Source organism: Topomyia yanbarensis, chromosome 2 (genome assembly GCF_030247195.1).
Source record: "Topomyia yanbarensis strain Yona2022 chromosome 2, ASM3024719v1, whole genome shotgun sequence".
NCBI classification, from domain to species: Eukaryota; Metazoa; Arthropoda; class Insecta; order Diptera; family Culicidae; genus Topomyia; species Topomyia yanbarensis.
Window position 1 is genome coordinate 322831290 of NC_080671.1, and position 16551 is coordinate 322847840.

The following is a 16551-nucleotide window of genomic DNA, read 5'->3' on the forward strand; positions in this document are numbered from 1 at the left end:
TTGCTCCTCTTCGGTCGGCCGTCGTCGGCGTTGTCGTCTGTTGAGCCACTGCTACACTGCCCGGTGGACTCGTTTCAGCATCGACCTTGGTGTGTGAGAGTTAATGCTCACTTGTGGTCGTGTGCTTCCCCCAGGAAGGGTGGCTGTGGCATAGATACACCACAGCAGCAGCAGCAGCCCGTTGTCCCGTTGAGCAACAGCAACTTTCTAGCTAAAAAGGGGGGTTCTTCTAATACAGTTTTCTTTCGTGCTGTCTCTTTCCAGTTAGATAGTCGCTCAGTTTCTTGTAACGATGAGTTGGGACGGAAACCACAAAACGGATCGCACACCTACGGAAAGGCGAAGCGTAATCGTGGCTGTCACAAGAAAACAGCTCCCAATAACGTCGCTACCTATTATTAGCATAGTAAAGTCTGCCAGAACCAATATGGACAAGGAAAGAGAGAACACAGTTGGAACTTGCGATTGCGAATTTCTTCACCAGCAAACTGATGGATTATAACTTTCTTCGGCGAAGGAACAATGTGGAAAAGTTTGGTGAACTCGCAGTTCGCATTCGATTACGACGCGCTGCTGACGGAATCGCGGAACAGAGCTCTGTGGTAGTGTGCGTGGTGGACTGTGTGAGTGTCACTGTGTCGGGTCGGTGGGGTAGAGAAAAGCTTTTGTGTGCAGCCAGTGAAAATTTTCTCGGTTTTTCACCAACATACTTGAAGAGGGGTCGAAGCGTGTGTCCCCGATGAACTAGCTTTTATCGTGGAAAATTTCTGAAAAGTGTACAAATTTTTCGGAAAAATCGAAAATCTTGGTGAATAGCATTGTTTGAAAGCATCACTAGTGAAATCCCACAGCAGGAGAATGGAAAAATGTGAAGTGAAAATTGAGGATGGATCTCCAAAGTTTGAAGAAGAAAAAAGATGGAGAGTAAAAGGAAGAATGTACATGCGAGGGTATTTTCGTTAAAAAGTTGTTATAATGAAGGAAATCGAAACGAAATTGTTACAATTTAGTGTTTGTTGTGTGATCTACGTGAAAGATATATGTGAAAATTGACAATGGAAGATGAATTTTACAACGTTATTGGAATTGACTTATGAGCAAATGTCCAGCTGTGCAATGGAACTGATATCGAAGCTATATCCTCCGTAGCGTAGCACAATGGTAAATTTGAGTTTTTTTTTTCCATTCAGATCAATTTTGGTTGAGCTAGTTAAAAATATGCAGTATCCCGAAACAAATGAATCCAAATTAAGTATCAGAAATGAAGGCTGTTACCTCCCCGTGGAGAGAGAAAGAATGCTATCTACTATCTGAGTAGATAGGAGCGGTAACGAGGGAAACTCAAGTGAAAAATCAATATGTTGAAAATGGAAGATAATTATTATTAATATCGTTATCTTTCGGTTTTGTATGTATCACAGAAGGGAATATCTGAAATCAGATCGTCTAGCTAGACCGCGCTTGGGAATTGTGCAATTGATAAGTTACAGGATGAGTAGTTGGCCTCAATGAGTCGAACCAGTTAGTAACAGCTGTGACCTCCTTTATTGTCTGTGCAGTTTCCCACACTCCCCGTTGTGACAGGCATGCATTGGAGTAGGCGTTTGAAATGTCATATACACCCGAGATCAATTAGGTTATGGTTTCAAACTACGAAGTTTCAATTTGAGCTCGGTAACGTCTTTATGATTTATTGAGTATGCTGTTTTTCGGCTTTTCTAGCCATATTTTTTCATTTCTTTCAATTGCTTTTACTATTAATAGTTACAGCAACATATTTTGTAGATTAATAAACCTTGCGTAGCGCATAAATAACAATTTTTATTCGACTTTTTTTAAGAAATTTGGGCTTGTTAGAAATGTTATCGAATCATCAAACTAGAACCTCGTGATTCATCAGATCACCTAGATTTCCGATTTTCTTAGGCGTGGAAAAGAGTCTGATGAATTACCCACCAACTGACAAAATAAGTCATGTAGACGTTTGACGTTGCTTAGTGTTCCAGCGCCCGCTATTGCTATCGCGCTGTTACTCCTTGGGTACTGGTATTTTTACATTTCTTATAAATGAAATGTATATGATTCGCTCAAACTTTGAAGGCTCATTCCGTGGCCCGAAGGGCTGAATCTCATATACGAATTGACTCAGCTCGTCAAATTGGGACAATATCTTTTTTCTTTCTTTTAAAACAGTAAAAAAAATTCAGAAAAACGCTGAGACCTGAGGGAAAATGTACAAAAACCCCAATGTCTCAGGGGACGGGTTTGGGCTGCCATCACCCGACCCGCTAAAAAACCACTGCTCTTGCCCAGAACCTGATTCCATCCCCGGCACTACCATACGGCATTACTTCGGGGACGTGTTTTTATGTGCATAGCACACACTCTAATTCAACTACTTACTAGTTCGTTTCTTCCGCAGGGTTACAGCCCCACTCCTCGACACACCACCAATTCTCCACCATCCACACAGACTGGCAATTTCTGCATGGCAGTCGGAAAGCTGGCTGTGAGTCGAGACTTAGTGCTCCTCCCTTACGAAGACAATCTGGGTGGCACACTTCAGACTGTCTAATTCACCGAGCCCTTCGGCTCCCTTGTGTCAGTTAGCACCGCAACTCCCTTCTCGCACTATTCAGCGCCGTTTACTCGTTGAGCACCAGACTTGTACTCGGTCTAGTACCCGACGATGGACCTAGCCTACTCCGACGGAAAATTCTCCGGCGAGAGAAGTTCTCCCGAAGCCGAGCCAACCAACCAGGTGTCGAGGTCAGTTCGGCGATTCCGGTGGAGCAGGGCGTCCGGTTCGCTGATGCCCCGACGCCTGCGACTGGTGGTATCTCGTCGCGGTCTACTCAGTCTAGTCCCCGATTCTTCTTTTGTCCCAGCACCACAATTTCTTGATTTCTCTGGCTTCCTCTCGTTCCGTTTCGCTCTACTTTCCCGATGAGCCATTCAGCTCCCGCCCTCACCTGTTCGCGAACTACTCGGTCTAGTCCCCAACAATGGATCTAGCCTGTTCTCCTGTAACCGAGCGGTAGATTCCTCCTGATTCCGATGTTCGTTTTTGTGAGCCATTTAGCTCTCCGCGTCGTCCCGATCTAGTCCCCGTCGGTGGATCTAGCCTACTCAACGGGCCATACAGTAGGTGCTGAGGTCTCTCCGGCGATTCCGGGTGGAGCGTAACTTCCGGTTCACCAGCGCCCCAACGACCCACTGCTAGCTCTGCGACGCGGTCTACTTGGTCTAATCCCCGGCGGTGGATCTAGCCTACTCACGAACTACCCGGTAGGGTGTCGAGATCGGTTCGGCGATTCCGGTGAAGCTTGACGTTCGGTTCACCGGCAACCCACCCCACACCGGTGCTACGTCTCTCGAAACCCGATTTGTGGCTTCTTGTTGGTCTCTTCGCCACTTCCTCTGCAGCTCGTAGAGTATGCTCGAGACCACTCTGTTGACAGCGTCCCAGGTATGTTCGTCACGGCACATCTCTTCGACGATATTGTCCATTGTCATGCCAGGTATACCCCTACGAATTTCTTCGAACCTAGGGCATTCGAAGACCACGTGTTCTGGTGTCTCCTGCACAGTCGCACACTCCGGGCAAAGGGGTGACGAAGCATGTCCAAACCGATGCAAGTACTTCCGGAAGCATCCGCGCCGGACAAAAACTGCGTCAAATGGAAGTTCACCTCTCCATGCTTCCTATGTACCCAGGCCGACACATTTGGGATGAGTCGGTGGGTCCACTTTCCTTTCTCCGCGTTGTCCCACTCCTGTTGTCATTTAGCTAACGAGTCCGCTCGGACCAGTCTCCTAGCGTTACGTGCATTTGTCCGCTGATAGCATTCCACGTCCTCCGCCAGGGTAATGCAGATGGGGATCATCCCGGCGATAACGCATACTGCCTCCGACGATATTGTTCTGTAGGCACTCGCGACTCGTACGGCCATCAGCCGGAATATCCTGTTTAGCTTTTCACGGTTCCGCATGGTTTTCAGCGCAGCACTCCAGGCAGGAACCCCATATCGGAGTATCGATGACGAAACAATAGATAGCAGACGCCTCGTGCTGCTTCTCGGGCCGCCGACGTTTGGTATGATTCTCGCTATTGCGTTCGTTGCCTTTGCCGACTTTTCACAGGCGTAATCAACGTGGTTGTTGAAGCTCAACCGGTTGTCGATTATAACTCCCAATTGCTTCAATGCACGCTTCAATGCAATCACGTGCCCTCCGACGTCGATCTGCATCCGTTGAACCGTTTTGCAGTTACTGACAAACAATACCTCCGTCTTGTGGTGAGCTATTTGCAGCTTGACCCCGTTCATCCAGCTCTCGATCGCGTCTATTGTCTCCGTCACCGACACCTCCACTTCTTCAAGTGTTCCACCCATCACCGTTAGTGACACGTCGTCCGCGAGACCGACGATTTTCACTTTCCTAGGTAGCTGCAGCGTAAAGACCCCATCGTACATCCCGCTCCAAAGGGTTGGACCGAGAATGGAGCCCTGAGGAGCGCCCCCTGTGACACGCAATGACTTCTGCCCTTCGCTCGTCTCGTACAGCAGCACTCTGCTCTGAAAGTAGCTCTTCAGAATTTGACACAGATAGTCGGGAACCCTCATTCTATGCAGCGGTGCAGCGATGGTTTCTGTTGAACGCGTTCTTCACATCTATCGTGACCACAGCGCAGTATCGATCTCCTCTTCGCTTCTGTTTAGATGACTTCTCAGCACTCTCGAGCACTATCCGAATTGCATCCACTATCGATGCTCCTTTACGGAAACCTAACTGCATCTTGGACAGTCCGCGCTCACCTTCCGTGAATTTCGTCAACCTGTTAAGAATGATCCTTTCCAGGAGTTTTCCGAGTGTATCCAGCAGGCATATGGGCCTGTACGTCGGAGGTCGGATCGCTAGGTGGCTTCCCTGGCTTTGGCAGCAACACCAGCTTCTGGACCTTCCACATTTTGGGGAAGTTACCTTCATTTAGGCACTTCTGCAGCACTTTCCTGAACATGTCAGGATATGCCAGGATCGCAGCTTTCAGTGCCACGTTTGGTATTCCATCCAGACCAGGGGCTTTCTTTGATTTTAGGCACTTTGATGTTTCTGCTAGCTCGGTTAGTCACTTGCCGATCCGTGTTTGTTCCTTCTTCTTCGCCGTACGGTGTCGGTGGCCATATAGTTGGATCGTGCTTCGGGAAAAGACCTTGACGATTATCTTCTGCTTGCTCGGACACATTTCGGCTGGCGTCGTCGGACCCTTCATTTTCGCCATCACGACTCGGTATGCGTTACCCCAGGGGTAGGCGTCTGCTTCTCGGCATAGCTCCTTGTGGCACTCTGACTTGCTAAGTCTGATGTCCCGTTTTAAAGCGGTCCTAACTTCCCGAAACGCTGCCTTACGCTCTTCTCTATCTGGTTCCGACCTTGCTCTTTGAGCCCGTCTTCTGGCTCTAAGACAAGCAGCGCGTAACGTACTAAGCGTCTCGTTCTACCAGTAAGCTGGACGCCGTTTGTTGCGTGGTTCCAGTTTTCGCGGCATTGTGGCGTCACAAGCCGCCACAATCCTTCTTGTTAGGACAGCCGCATCCACATTCTCGGTCCCGCCGTTCGGCCGAAGTGCCTCAACAAAGAGGTCTTTGTTGAAGGCTTTCGTCTTCCACTTTCGTTCGCCGGTCATTCTTCTCTGTACTGCCGCGGGGTTCCGTTGACCGATACGGTAGCGAATCGTCTGGTGGTCACTATGCGTATACGTTTCGCATACTCTCCAATCCATGTTCGCCGTCAATGAGGGACTACAGATTGTGACGTCGATGATAGACTCCCTCCCGTCTCTCCGAAATGTGCTAGCAGAACCTTCATTCCACAATCGTACGTCTAACTTCGACATCGCACATAGTTTCTGTCGTAGACTGCTACAACAGTTGCTGTACGGTATCACAGTGACTCAGGTTTATCTGGGTCATCTCCATCACCGTTGGCCTGCAGTCGCCTTCTTGTAGGCTGGGCATTTACAGCCACCCGTCTGATGGTCGTTTCCTTCCGCTGGGGTGCAAAGCAAGCACTTCCGCCTCTGCGTGCAGTCTCTCGCAAGATGGCCCATCTCTCCGCTTTTCCAGCACATTCCGGATCTGTCCGGGCCTTTGCAAGCCCTTGCTAAATGTCCAAAGCCTAAACATTTGAAGCATTTCTCCGCTTGTTTATTTACTCGTGGGGCGACTCTCAGTAGGCATCTCGACCATCCAACTGTAACTTTACCTACCTCCAGTGCCTTGTCTGCAGCGGTTACCGGTAAATGATTCATCGCTGTCTACGGTCCTCCGTATCCCTTCCTTAACCAGATCGTCATGTGCACCTCGCCCAGTTTGCACTGCTGCTTCATAGCACCGCTCAGCTCGTCTTCCGTCGTTATTTCGTCAAGGTCCTTGCACACAATTACCATCTCCGGGCTTAAGGCTTTATCTTCTGCCTTTCCACCCATTGATTTAGTTATAGTCTCCTGCAAGGCAGAGCTACTAGTCGTAGTATTCTTCTTCAGCTCGAGGAGCATTTCATTTTTTTTGGGTGCGCCTGACTCTTAACATGTTTTACCCCAAATCTTTCAGCTCCGGGTCCTCTCTGACCTTTTTGAGCAGTGCTGCGTACGTAGTCTCGTCATTTGCTTTGACGAGCACGGCTTCTCCCTTAGGCGGCTTCTGACGAGCCGAGGGTTCTGATTTTCTCTTCTGCTCCCCTTTTCGCTCCTCCTTCTTTTTTTGCTGTTTCCCGTGTTTCTCCTTCCGACCTACAACGGTACTCCAGCTTTCACCCTGTAAGGTGGCGTCCTTTCGTCTTCTGGCGAGGATCTTGTCCTCCTTGGAGTTATGGGAACTGACGTGTTCTCAACTCCAATTTGCCTCTCCTTACCCTGTATCGGAATAATATGTTATATGAATAAGGATTATATAAGGATTATTTTAAAATGCTTCAGCCCGTGGGTATCTTAGGAAGTCCTTTACAAATACCAGGTCGAATTTTGAAAATCGACCAATGTTTATGGTAGTTATGCCCCGAAAACAAAACTATGTTCACAACTCCCCTATGTTTTGTTTGAGTTTTCTGTATTATACAAGTAAATAAGAGAGTAAATCAGAGTTTATGCATTGGACAGATAGTTAATAAAAGTATATTTGAATATGAATATAACAAATGACACTGATTTGTAATGAAAACCCAATGGTACTTTTTTCATGATCAATGTGACTAGAAACACTCGTAATTTCAATCATGACCATGCCTACGTCAAAAGCAGTTTTTATGTCCAGTGTCATTTTCAATACCCACATGCTTTTCCAAGAATTTAAATAAAAGTGATAGTTTGAACCATTCCTTTTTCATAGTATTGATTTGTATAGGACCAGTGGCGGATCCAGGGGGAGGGTCTTGGGGGTCCGGACCCTCCCCCCCTTTTTTAACTTCTTGAGAAATTTTTAAATTGTTTTTATTTAAATTCATTCTAAGTTCAAAATCATTGCAAACCAGATTCGATTACCAAAAACCGATTTTAAGTAAATGATGGTATTATATATTACGTATTGTACAATGAACATTTCATAGTCGAAATTTTGGACCCACTCCGAAGTTTTTTTCTGGATCCGCTCCTGTATAGGACTCATTTATCCATATCTCCGGAATTTGAAGTTTAAATATGTGTGGGTCGATTTCAAGTTATATGAGCTGCCCAAATATAAGTTGCCCAAATTACTAGGTGGGCATTTACATCACTGCCGATTATGAGTGAAAACTCATTTCTGCCTCAGTATGATACAATCCTTTTGAAATCATCAGAAGGTTCATTTTGCGGCAAATATGCCGAGAAATAAACATATTTCCTGTTGAATGTAGCAGTACAAATATTGCGAGTTGTGATGTCGGATATAAGACATGTGACAATAGCACTATTTAGAAGTATACATGCACGAAGCATTTCACGCGGATTTGTCATGCCATTTTTGTTGAAAGCCACGAAAACGAGCTATGCAGCTTTCAAACATAGAAGTTTCATTTACGGAAATTCTTGAACGAATGTTATGGAAGCTTGTCCTTCCCGCACGAGGTGGGATAAATTCATAGTTACTCAAACCATACTCGACCACAGCACTCTTACAACATGGGAACAGGAAACCAGTGAATCAATTCTTGGTTGAGAAAATTCAACTTGCCGGATGCCACACGGCCTCCAGATTGGTTTTGTCCAAAGGATGATAATAGACCGTTATCGACCTCCTAGTGGACCACAGCCGTAGCATGTTACTGAAGGATGAAATAATTTTGTTCTCTTATGATGTTAAGACGATCTTTTGCACCGTCACTAATTCAACAAATTACTAATTTCACTAGGCCTTAAAAAGACAGATTTAGGGAAAATATGTGTAATTTGGATAAAAAATCTTTTAATCATTTAGTGTTATATTAGAACGGAAGCTGCGTATGTAATTTCGCTAATCATTACTCTTTTTGTCATCCTTGTTTTCAGGATACTTAACCAGTTGGACAGGCACACACCACAGTACAAGCGTTATGAATCTTGGAGATATTAGGTGCTGAATTGTCCATCTGAAACGGATTCAACGTATGCAGCTATTCGAGAAACTGTGAAAATGTTTACCAAAACCAATCGCGACATTCGTTTCTCAAGTGTAGCCAATGGTGAGGACAATGACAACGACTGCAGCGAGTATCAATTTTCGAAATGTGAAACCAAACTGAAAAAATACAAAGTGGCAAACTCCGATGCAGGCCCATCTGTTGGATGCGTAATCAGTGTCAAGAAAAACGAGGTGAACGAAAGCGCAAATAATTATAGATATTTCCTATAACGATAGTTACTAGAACCGGGAATAGGCGTAGTCTTGTTTAGTGTGTACATAGTGCGAAGCTGGAGGGCATCTGGTTGATTTAGTAATATTCAAGCATTTGCGACAAATTAACGAAATAGCTATAGGTTATTATACTCACAAATAATAGTGCTTCATTATTGTTTCATTGCAAAGTATTGCGTGCTCCTAACAGCGCATAGTGAACGTTAAGCGTTAAGCATGTGCAAAATACTTAATACAAACTGACGTAATTGTTTACGGATAATCAAATTGTGAAATACGCTAGACATCGTATTTCTGTTTACGGCTAGGATATAACCAAAATGGCCGATATGCCTGATTTGTCTCATCTGACACAGGAGGAGCGTGCCATAATTGAAAATGTTATGCACCGGCAGCGTCAAGAGGAGGAGCGGGAGAATGAGATTATGCGGTAAGTATTTTGTAACTTCTTGTTGAACTAGTGACACTTTTTTGACTAACCAATAAAACTTAGTTTAAAGTTCACCATCTGAAATAAGTTATAATGTGTAGCTAAAAACGCTTTAAATTTTAACGCAGAATTTCTAATGCTCGGAAAAACTGTATTCAACGAAGTGTTTACTATTTTGTGAAACAATAACTAACCATTTCCATGCAATTAGAATATATGAAATATTCTAGAAGAATTATATTGGGCATCGGAAGGTACAAATTGAAACATTTCCTTTTTATAACGGCCAATTTCTTCACTGGATAAAAACCGGTTTTCGCTGAAAACCAGTTTTCAGGTTGCTGGTGACCAATTAGCCGAAAACCGGTCTTGAACGAAAAGCGGTTTTCATACAGATGAAGAAATTGGCCGTAAGAGAATAGAAAAAAATGGTAGATATGAACAAGAAATCACGGAAACACTTGATTCAATCTGAGAGGGCCAGAAAACTAATAGTGAGCGAAAATGCACAATAAACCAAAAATGATGCTTGGGAGGAGCACAGTGAGAATGGTGCATGTTTCACTGACCCAAAAATTCCATAAAATAGTTAATAACGTAGCCGACCACGTACATTGCTGTTCTACTGGGGAAAGATAGGAATGTTAGGTCGACACTCGCTGTTGATAGATATCGAGACTACCTTTGCATCTCCACGAGCATCACTGGAAAGGTTATTGTGTTAGTAGGAGAGCGAAAAGATCATGAGATGTCTTGGTGATAATACGATAGTAGCAATATGTATAAAGTCGAGCGCGATAAATTTCCGACTAACTTGAACTGCGGGCAGCCGGCAATCGGAGTGTTGCTTTTTATTTATTCTTCAACGATCGTTCCTTAGGAATTACAGGAAGATCCGTCCGAAAATCTTTAAATCGTGACCGACCATCTTAGATTCCAATGAAACTTAACACGTTTCACCAGCACGACAGACTAGTCCCAACATTTCTGTTTTGATGGAACTTATAATAGTTGGCTTAAACGACCATAACCTAAATTATGCGACATGCGTTCCTTTCAAGAACTTAACCCTTGCAGCTACGCAGTACCCTCCGATGAATGGAAGTTCCCTCGTTTTTTCAGAAAAGTTTGTAAACTTAAACCAAGAGCAGAAATAATTGTTGACACTTTCAAATATCCTGATTTTGAGTAGGTCAATCAGAATTGTCGACAAAGAAGTTGCAACGATTTCCGTCAAATATTACAATGCCACGTAAAATCTGATGGGAGTTTGTTGTATTGGAAATGTCAGAATTTAAGCCAAATTTGTTTTACAAGAGAAGGGGGCTATGGGGGAGCAGATTCATTCAAGAATACATTAGTTATATATCAAGCAAAAAAACGAAAAAGAAGCCAAAGCTATGTTATTGGAATTTCTGTATACAAAATCACACAACTTGGAAAAGAACATTAATATCGTACAAGTTTGGTCCACACTTACCGTAAACCGGGGTGACATTGATCACTTTTCGAAGTAATCATTACGTATTTTTAGACGCAATACATTTTTTTTTCAAGTTTAACATTTTTAATCCATGTACTGATGAATGGAGAACAATATTGGATGGTTTTACCTAAAATTCTTCGCTTCAAGCTATTTTCTCAAAAATGGTTTCCATCTGAAGTCCGTTTTCGTATTCCGGGGTGACTTTGATAACCTGCCTGTTCACTCACATAAAGTTATTGATGTCAATGTTTTTCATTCAAATGTTTGTTTAGACTAATTCTGGAAGATACTCATTGTTAAATAGATGTTAATTAGTATTATACAAAGTATTTCAATATACTGTAAAATTTGAGTTATCAAAATTCGTATAATTTGTGTCCAACTAGAATAAAAGATTCTGAAAACTTTTAAAACTGCTTAAATTGTTTTATTTCAGTGCTGTACAAAAAGTTTCATCCATTTTAACACGTTGGACTGTTAGACAATAAAAAATATTGCGAATTTTAGCTTGAAATAATTTGAAATAATTGCCGACTAGTTTCACAAAAAATTGTATTTTAAATAAGCAAACTCTTAAAAATATATTTGACACATCCCACTCTAAAGAAAAATAAAAACTCGCTTGTAATTTATTACTCTTGCTCAAATCTGAGATTTATTTGTTTTATAAAAAATAGACACTTTACGAAGCTTCGTAAAAACAAGGTAAAGTCAAATTTTTGGTTTTTTGTGGTTTTTGTACCCAAAAACCGAACAATATGCTCAAAAAGTATAACAAATCAGTATTTTATAAGTTTAGAGTAAAAATCATTTTAAATGAAAATGTTTCCGTAGACTATTCTGGTTTAATAAGCGATCTACGAAAAAAGTTTCGAGTGATCAAAGTCACCCCGATGATCAAAGTCACCCCGGTTTACGGTACCTATCTCCCTATTTCAAAGGCATCATTGTGCCCTATATCAGGTGGAATTAGAAATAATACTTTTCAGCTAAAAGGTGAGAGTTTTCAAGTACTCCAATTCCTCTGATTACACTGTTCAACTAAACATAACTTTTCAGGATGATTTCAGATGGATTTTCAGTTGTTAACAAAGTTGTAGACAATTAAATTATCTATCAGATTCTAACTTTTAGTGTTGTTTGAATATCTAAAGTACCATCTAGGGGCAGATATGTTAACTTTTTCTAATATAACACTTATGTTTTCACAAGAAAAAACCGATTTAATCCACCTATCAGTGAGATGAGACATTTCTTACACATATCACTGTTGTATTATTCATTAGTTTGCCGAACACACGCAAAGTTGGCAAGTTTAGTTCCGAGTCCTGTACAAATAACACTTTGAATAAACTGAACAAATTAAAGAAAAATAATAAAGCAAATAAAAATTTAAAATAATTATGAAGCAAAAAAAAAATAAAAAAAGTTATTCATAAAATGGATAGAATGAATAATATAAATCAAATTAGCTCAAAGGAAAATATTAAAAACAATATTAAAAAAATGATGAAATTAAGAGTGTAAATTAAATTGTTTCAAGCTAACAAACTGTCATCCAACAATAAAGTGAACTGACTAAGCCGAATTAATAAAATAAAGAAACTGAATAAAATATATGAACTGTTGAAAATTAACAATTTAATAAAATGATTAAAACATATAAAATCAATAATATGAATAAAACAAAAAAATTGAATTAATAAGATAAATAATATGAATAATATGGATAAAATTATCCTTTTCATACATAATATTTTTCTAGCACATGGTTCCAAAACCGTTTTTCTTAAAAGTGTTAGAGAAAACATAAAAAACCTGTTTTGATCAAGATAGATGCTTATCTATCAGTGTGAGAAGCTGCTCAAGTGGGGAAGGGGCGACAAGTGTGGAATGGTAAATAATGGTTGGTGCTGTGACCAATGCGTCTGCATAATTTGCTACTGCGATAATAAAAACTCACATTTTCACACGAAAAGTTATTGGCACTCATATAACTTCTCCGGATAAATACAACGAGTTATTTCTCCGCATAAATAAAACCGCCGGAGAAAGAGGGAGTTTATCACGGTATCCTTTTTGCGCTCGTTGCTTTGCTGTTGCTACTCCAAACACGAAAAAATAAGTCTATTGAATTTCTTTGACGCTTTGCTTTGAAATTTAGTGTATATTTTGACGCTTTTATTGATTTCCACGAAATTAAAATATTACCACTTTCTCCGGTGAAAAGGGAAAAATCAAATAAATTTTATTCGGAAAATTATTCTCGCGCTATTTGTAGAGACGGAAAATTTTGTGACTCTTCTTATCTCGTAAAAATTGGACATCGGATGAGCTTCTACTCGCATGAGTGAGAGGGAATTACAATGCCATATGACATTATTTTTGTATATAGGGCCAAATTTTGATTCCTTACATCTTTATTATACATAATGCAACTGATAATTTCTGCGCCATAATTAGTATAACATAACTCTTTCAAAAGAAGATAAACTTTCACTAGAATTTTGTTATTCACAAACACAGTTGCTCTCGGTGATGCTACGAGTATAATATGAATATGAATTATGTTAGAAATCTATTTTCTCACCCCTAGGTGCATTACTTGGTGATCTGTGCATTCATATACCATCCAACGTCTTTCTCACGACTGAATGTAATGCTTAATCCAACGGATAAATACATCAACTCTGGACAAATTTTCGCTTTGAAGTGAATTTACACATTGTTTTGTCTTTGAAGTAAACGTGCTATTAATTTTGAGAAATAGTTAATTAATTATTAAGTAAATTCACAAAATTGTTTCGGAATCGAATTCCTTGAATCACGCAGATGTGTTTTGATACCCCGATATTCAAAATCGGTTTAGTTTTGCCCCTAAAACACCAATAAAGCAATACTCCGTATATAACGATCTCATTTTTAGTTAGTGGAAATTGGTTAGCGAGGAATAAAAACACAAATTGTTTGATATCTCCGCCGCTCGTGGACGGATTTTGACAATCTATAGCTTGTTGAAAGGTATTCAGGCTTTCTAATTAAATGCACATAATATGGCCGCATTCATTCATTTATTTATTTAGTTCAACATCAATTTCATGATAACACTGAATCAACAATTTGCTTTCACAATACTCGATTTGTAGCTGCAGCTCTCCAACGTCGGTTACGCCCAACACTCGCCAAATCACGTTCCACCTGGTCCGCCCATAGTGCTCTCTGCGCTCCTCGTCTTCTTATACCAACCGGATCATTAGCGAACACCATCTTTGCAGGATTGTTGTCCGGCATTCTTGCAACGAGCTCGTGGTTCATCCTTCGCCGCCAAACACCGTTCTCCTGCACATCGCCGAAGATCGTCCTTAGCACCCGTCGGCCGAAAACTCCTAGCGCTTGCAGGTCCTCCTCGAGCATGGTCCAAGTCTCGTGCCCGTAGAGAACCACCGGTCTTATAAGCGTTTTGTACATGGTGCATTTGGTGCGAGGGTGAATCTTTCTTGATCGCAGTTTCTTCTGGAGCCCATAGTAGGCCCGACTTCCACTGAGGATGCGTCTACGGATTTCACGGCTCACGTTATTGTCAGCCGTTGTTAAGGATCCTAGGTAGACAAAATCCTCCACTACCTCGAAGGTATCCCCGTCGATCGTAACGCTGTTTCCTAGCCGGATCATGTCGTTTTCGGTTCCGCCTACCAGCATATACTTTGTTTTGGACGCATTTACCACCAGTCCGACCTTCACTGCTTCGCGTCTGTCACCGTTCCAAATGTTCGGGCGATAATGTCCATGTCGTCCGCGAAGCATACAAATTAGCCGGATTTCGTGAAGATCGTGCCCCGGCTGTTGAGCTCGGCTCGTCGCATCACACCTTCCAGAGCGATGTTGAATAGTAGACACGAGAGTCCATCACCTTGTCTCAGTCCTCGCCGAGATTCGAATGGACTGGAAAGTTCACCCGAAATCCTTACGCTGTTTTGAGTTTTGACCACCGTCCATCGTTGCTTTGATCAGTCGAGTTAGCTTCCCGGAAAAGCTGTTTTTGTCCATGATTTTCCATAGCTCTACGCGGTCGATACTGTCATATGCCGCCTTGAAGTCGGTGAACAGGTGATGCGTTGGGACCAGGTATTCACGGCATTTCTGGAGGATTTGCCGTACGGTGAAGATCTGCTACGTTGTCGATCGGCCATCGATGAAGCCGGCTTGATAACTTCCCACGAACTCATTTACTTTAGGTTGTAGACGACGGAAGATGATCTGGGATAGCACTTTGTAGGCGGCATTCAAAATGGTGATCGGTTGGAAGTTCTCACACTCCAAATGGTCGCCTTTCTTGTGGATGGGGCAGATCACCCCTTCTTTCTACTCCTCCGGTAGCTGTTCGGTTCCCCAGATCCTGACTACTAACCGGTGCAGACCAGTGGCCAACTTTTCCGGGCCCAACTTGATGAGTTCTGCTGCGATACTATGTTTGCCAGCTGCTTTATTGTTCTTGAGCTGTTGGATGGCATCCTTAACTTCCCTCAACGTGGGAGTTGGTTAATTCCCGTCCTCAACTTCACTGACGTAGTCAAATCCTCCGTCGCCTTGGTCTTCTGTACCTACATTCTCCTCGCCGTTCAGGTGGTCGTCGAAGTGCTGCTTCCACCTTTCGATCACCTCACGGTTGTCCGTCAGCAGGCTCCCGTCCTTATCCCTACATATTTCGTCTTGCGGCACGAAGCCTTTGCGGGATGCATTGAGCTTCTGGTAGAACTTCCGTGTATCTTGAGAACGGCACAGCAGTTCCATTTCCTCGCACTCCGCTTCTTCCAGGCACGCGTTTTTTCTCCCGGAAGAGGCGTGTCTGCTACCTCCGCTTCTGTTTGTATCGTTCCACATTCTGTCGGGTTCCATGCTGCAGCATGATCGCTTGCGCTGCATTCGTCGAACCAATCGTTCCGTCGTGTCCGTTCCTCGTACCCGACAATGTCCTCAGCTATGTTGTTGATGGCTGCTTTTACTGTTCTCCAGTAGTTGTCTAGAGGGGCCACGTCGAGCTCTCCCTCGTCCGGTAACGCTGCCTCGAGGTGCTGCGCGTAGGCAGTGGCGACATCTGGTTGCTTCAGTCGCTCCAGATCGTACCGGGGCGGCCGTCGGTACCGTACATGATTAATGACGGATAGTTTTGGGCGCAATTTAACCATCACCAGGTAGTGGTCAGAGTCGATGCGCCACGATAGGTCCTGACGTCGATAATGTCGGAGAAGTGCCGTCCATCGATCAGGACGTGGTCGATTTGCGATTCCGTCTGGAGCGGTGATCTCCAGGTGTAACGATAAGGAAGGCTGTGCTGGAAGAAGGTGCTACGAATGGCCATGTTCTTGGAGGCGGCGAAATCAATGAGTAGAAGGCCGTTCTCATTCGTCAGCTGGTGAGCGCTGAACTTTCCAATCATCGATCTGAATTCCTCCTCCTGGCCTACCTGAGCGTTCAAGTCCCCAATAATGATCTTGACGTCATGGCTTGGGCAGCGGTCGTATTCTCGTTCGAGGCATGCAGCAGCAACCCCCCCCCCCTTCCCTGTCAGCCTACGACCAAAGTTTCCACCGGGTTGGTTACCCGATCTTCCCTAAGGTTGCTCGTAGTTCCCGGCCAGTACCACGGGGAGGTACGGATAGGAGTTGCTGGGAAGAGGCTCTGTCTTACGCATTACCCAGCCTTTACCGAGCCAATATGGCTGCATTGCTTTGTTTGAAAGTTATTTGCTTTAAACCATTTGTGTTTTG

General features: G+C 43.1%; 1 protein-coding gene across 8 annotated transcripts in view; it reads left to right on the forward strand.

The window, feature by feature from the left end:
* Nucleotides 1-219: 219 nt before the first annotated feature.
* LOC131683766 (regulating synaptic membrane exocytosis protein 2) overlaps nt 220-16551 on the forward strand; it is a 199755-nt gene continuing 183423 nt past the window's right edge. For 2 of the 8 annotated variants that reach the window (XM_058966042.1, XM_058966040.1), the window contains exons 1-2: nt 236-1161; nt 8522-9297. In XM_058966042.1, the coding sequence (XP_058822025.1) occupies nt 9188-9297 (110 nt within the window). In that variant the 5' untranslated portion in view covers nt 236-1161; nt 8522-9187. Of the gene's footprint in view, nt 1162-8521; nt 9298-16551 lie in introns of all 8 variants that reach the window. The other 6 variants (XM_058966036.1, XM_058966035.1, XM_058966037.1 and 3 more) reach the window with 6 other exon arrangements.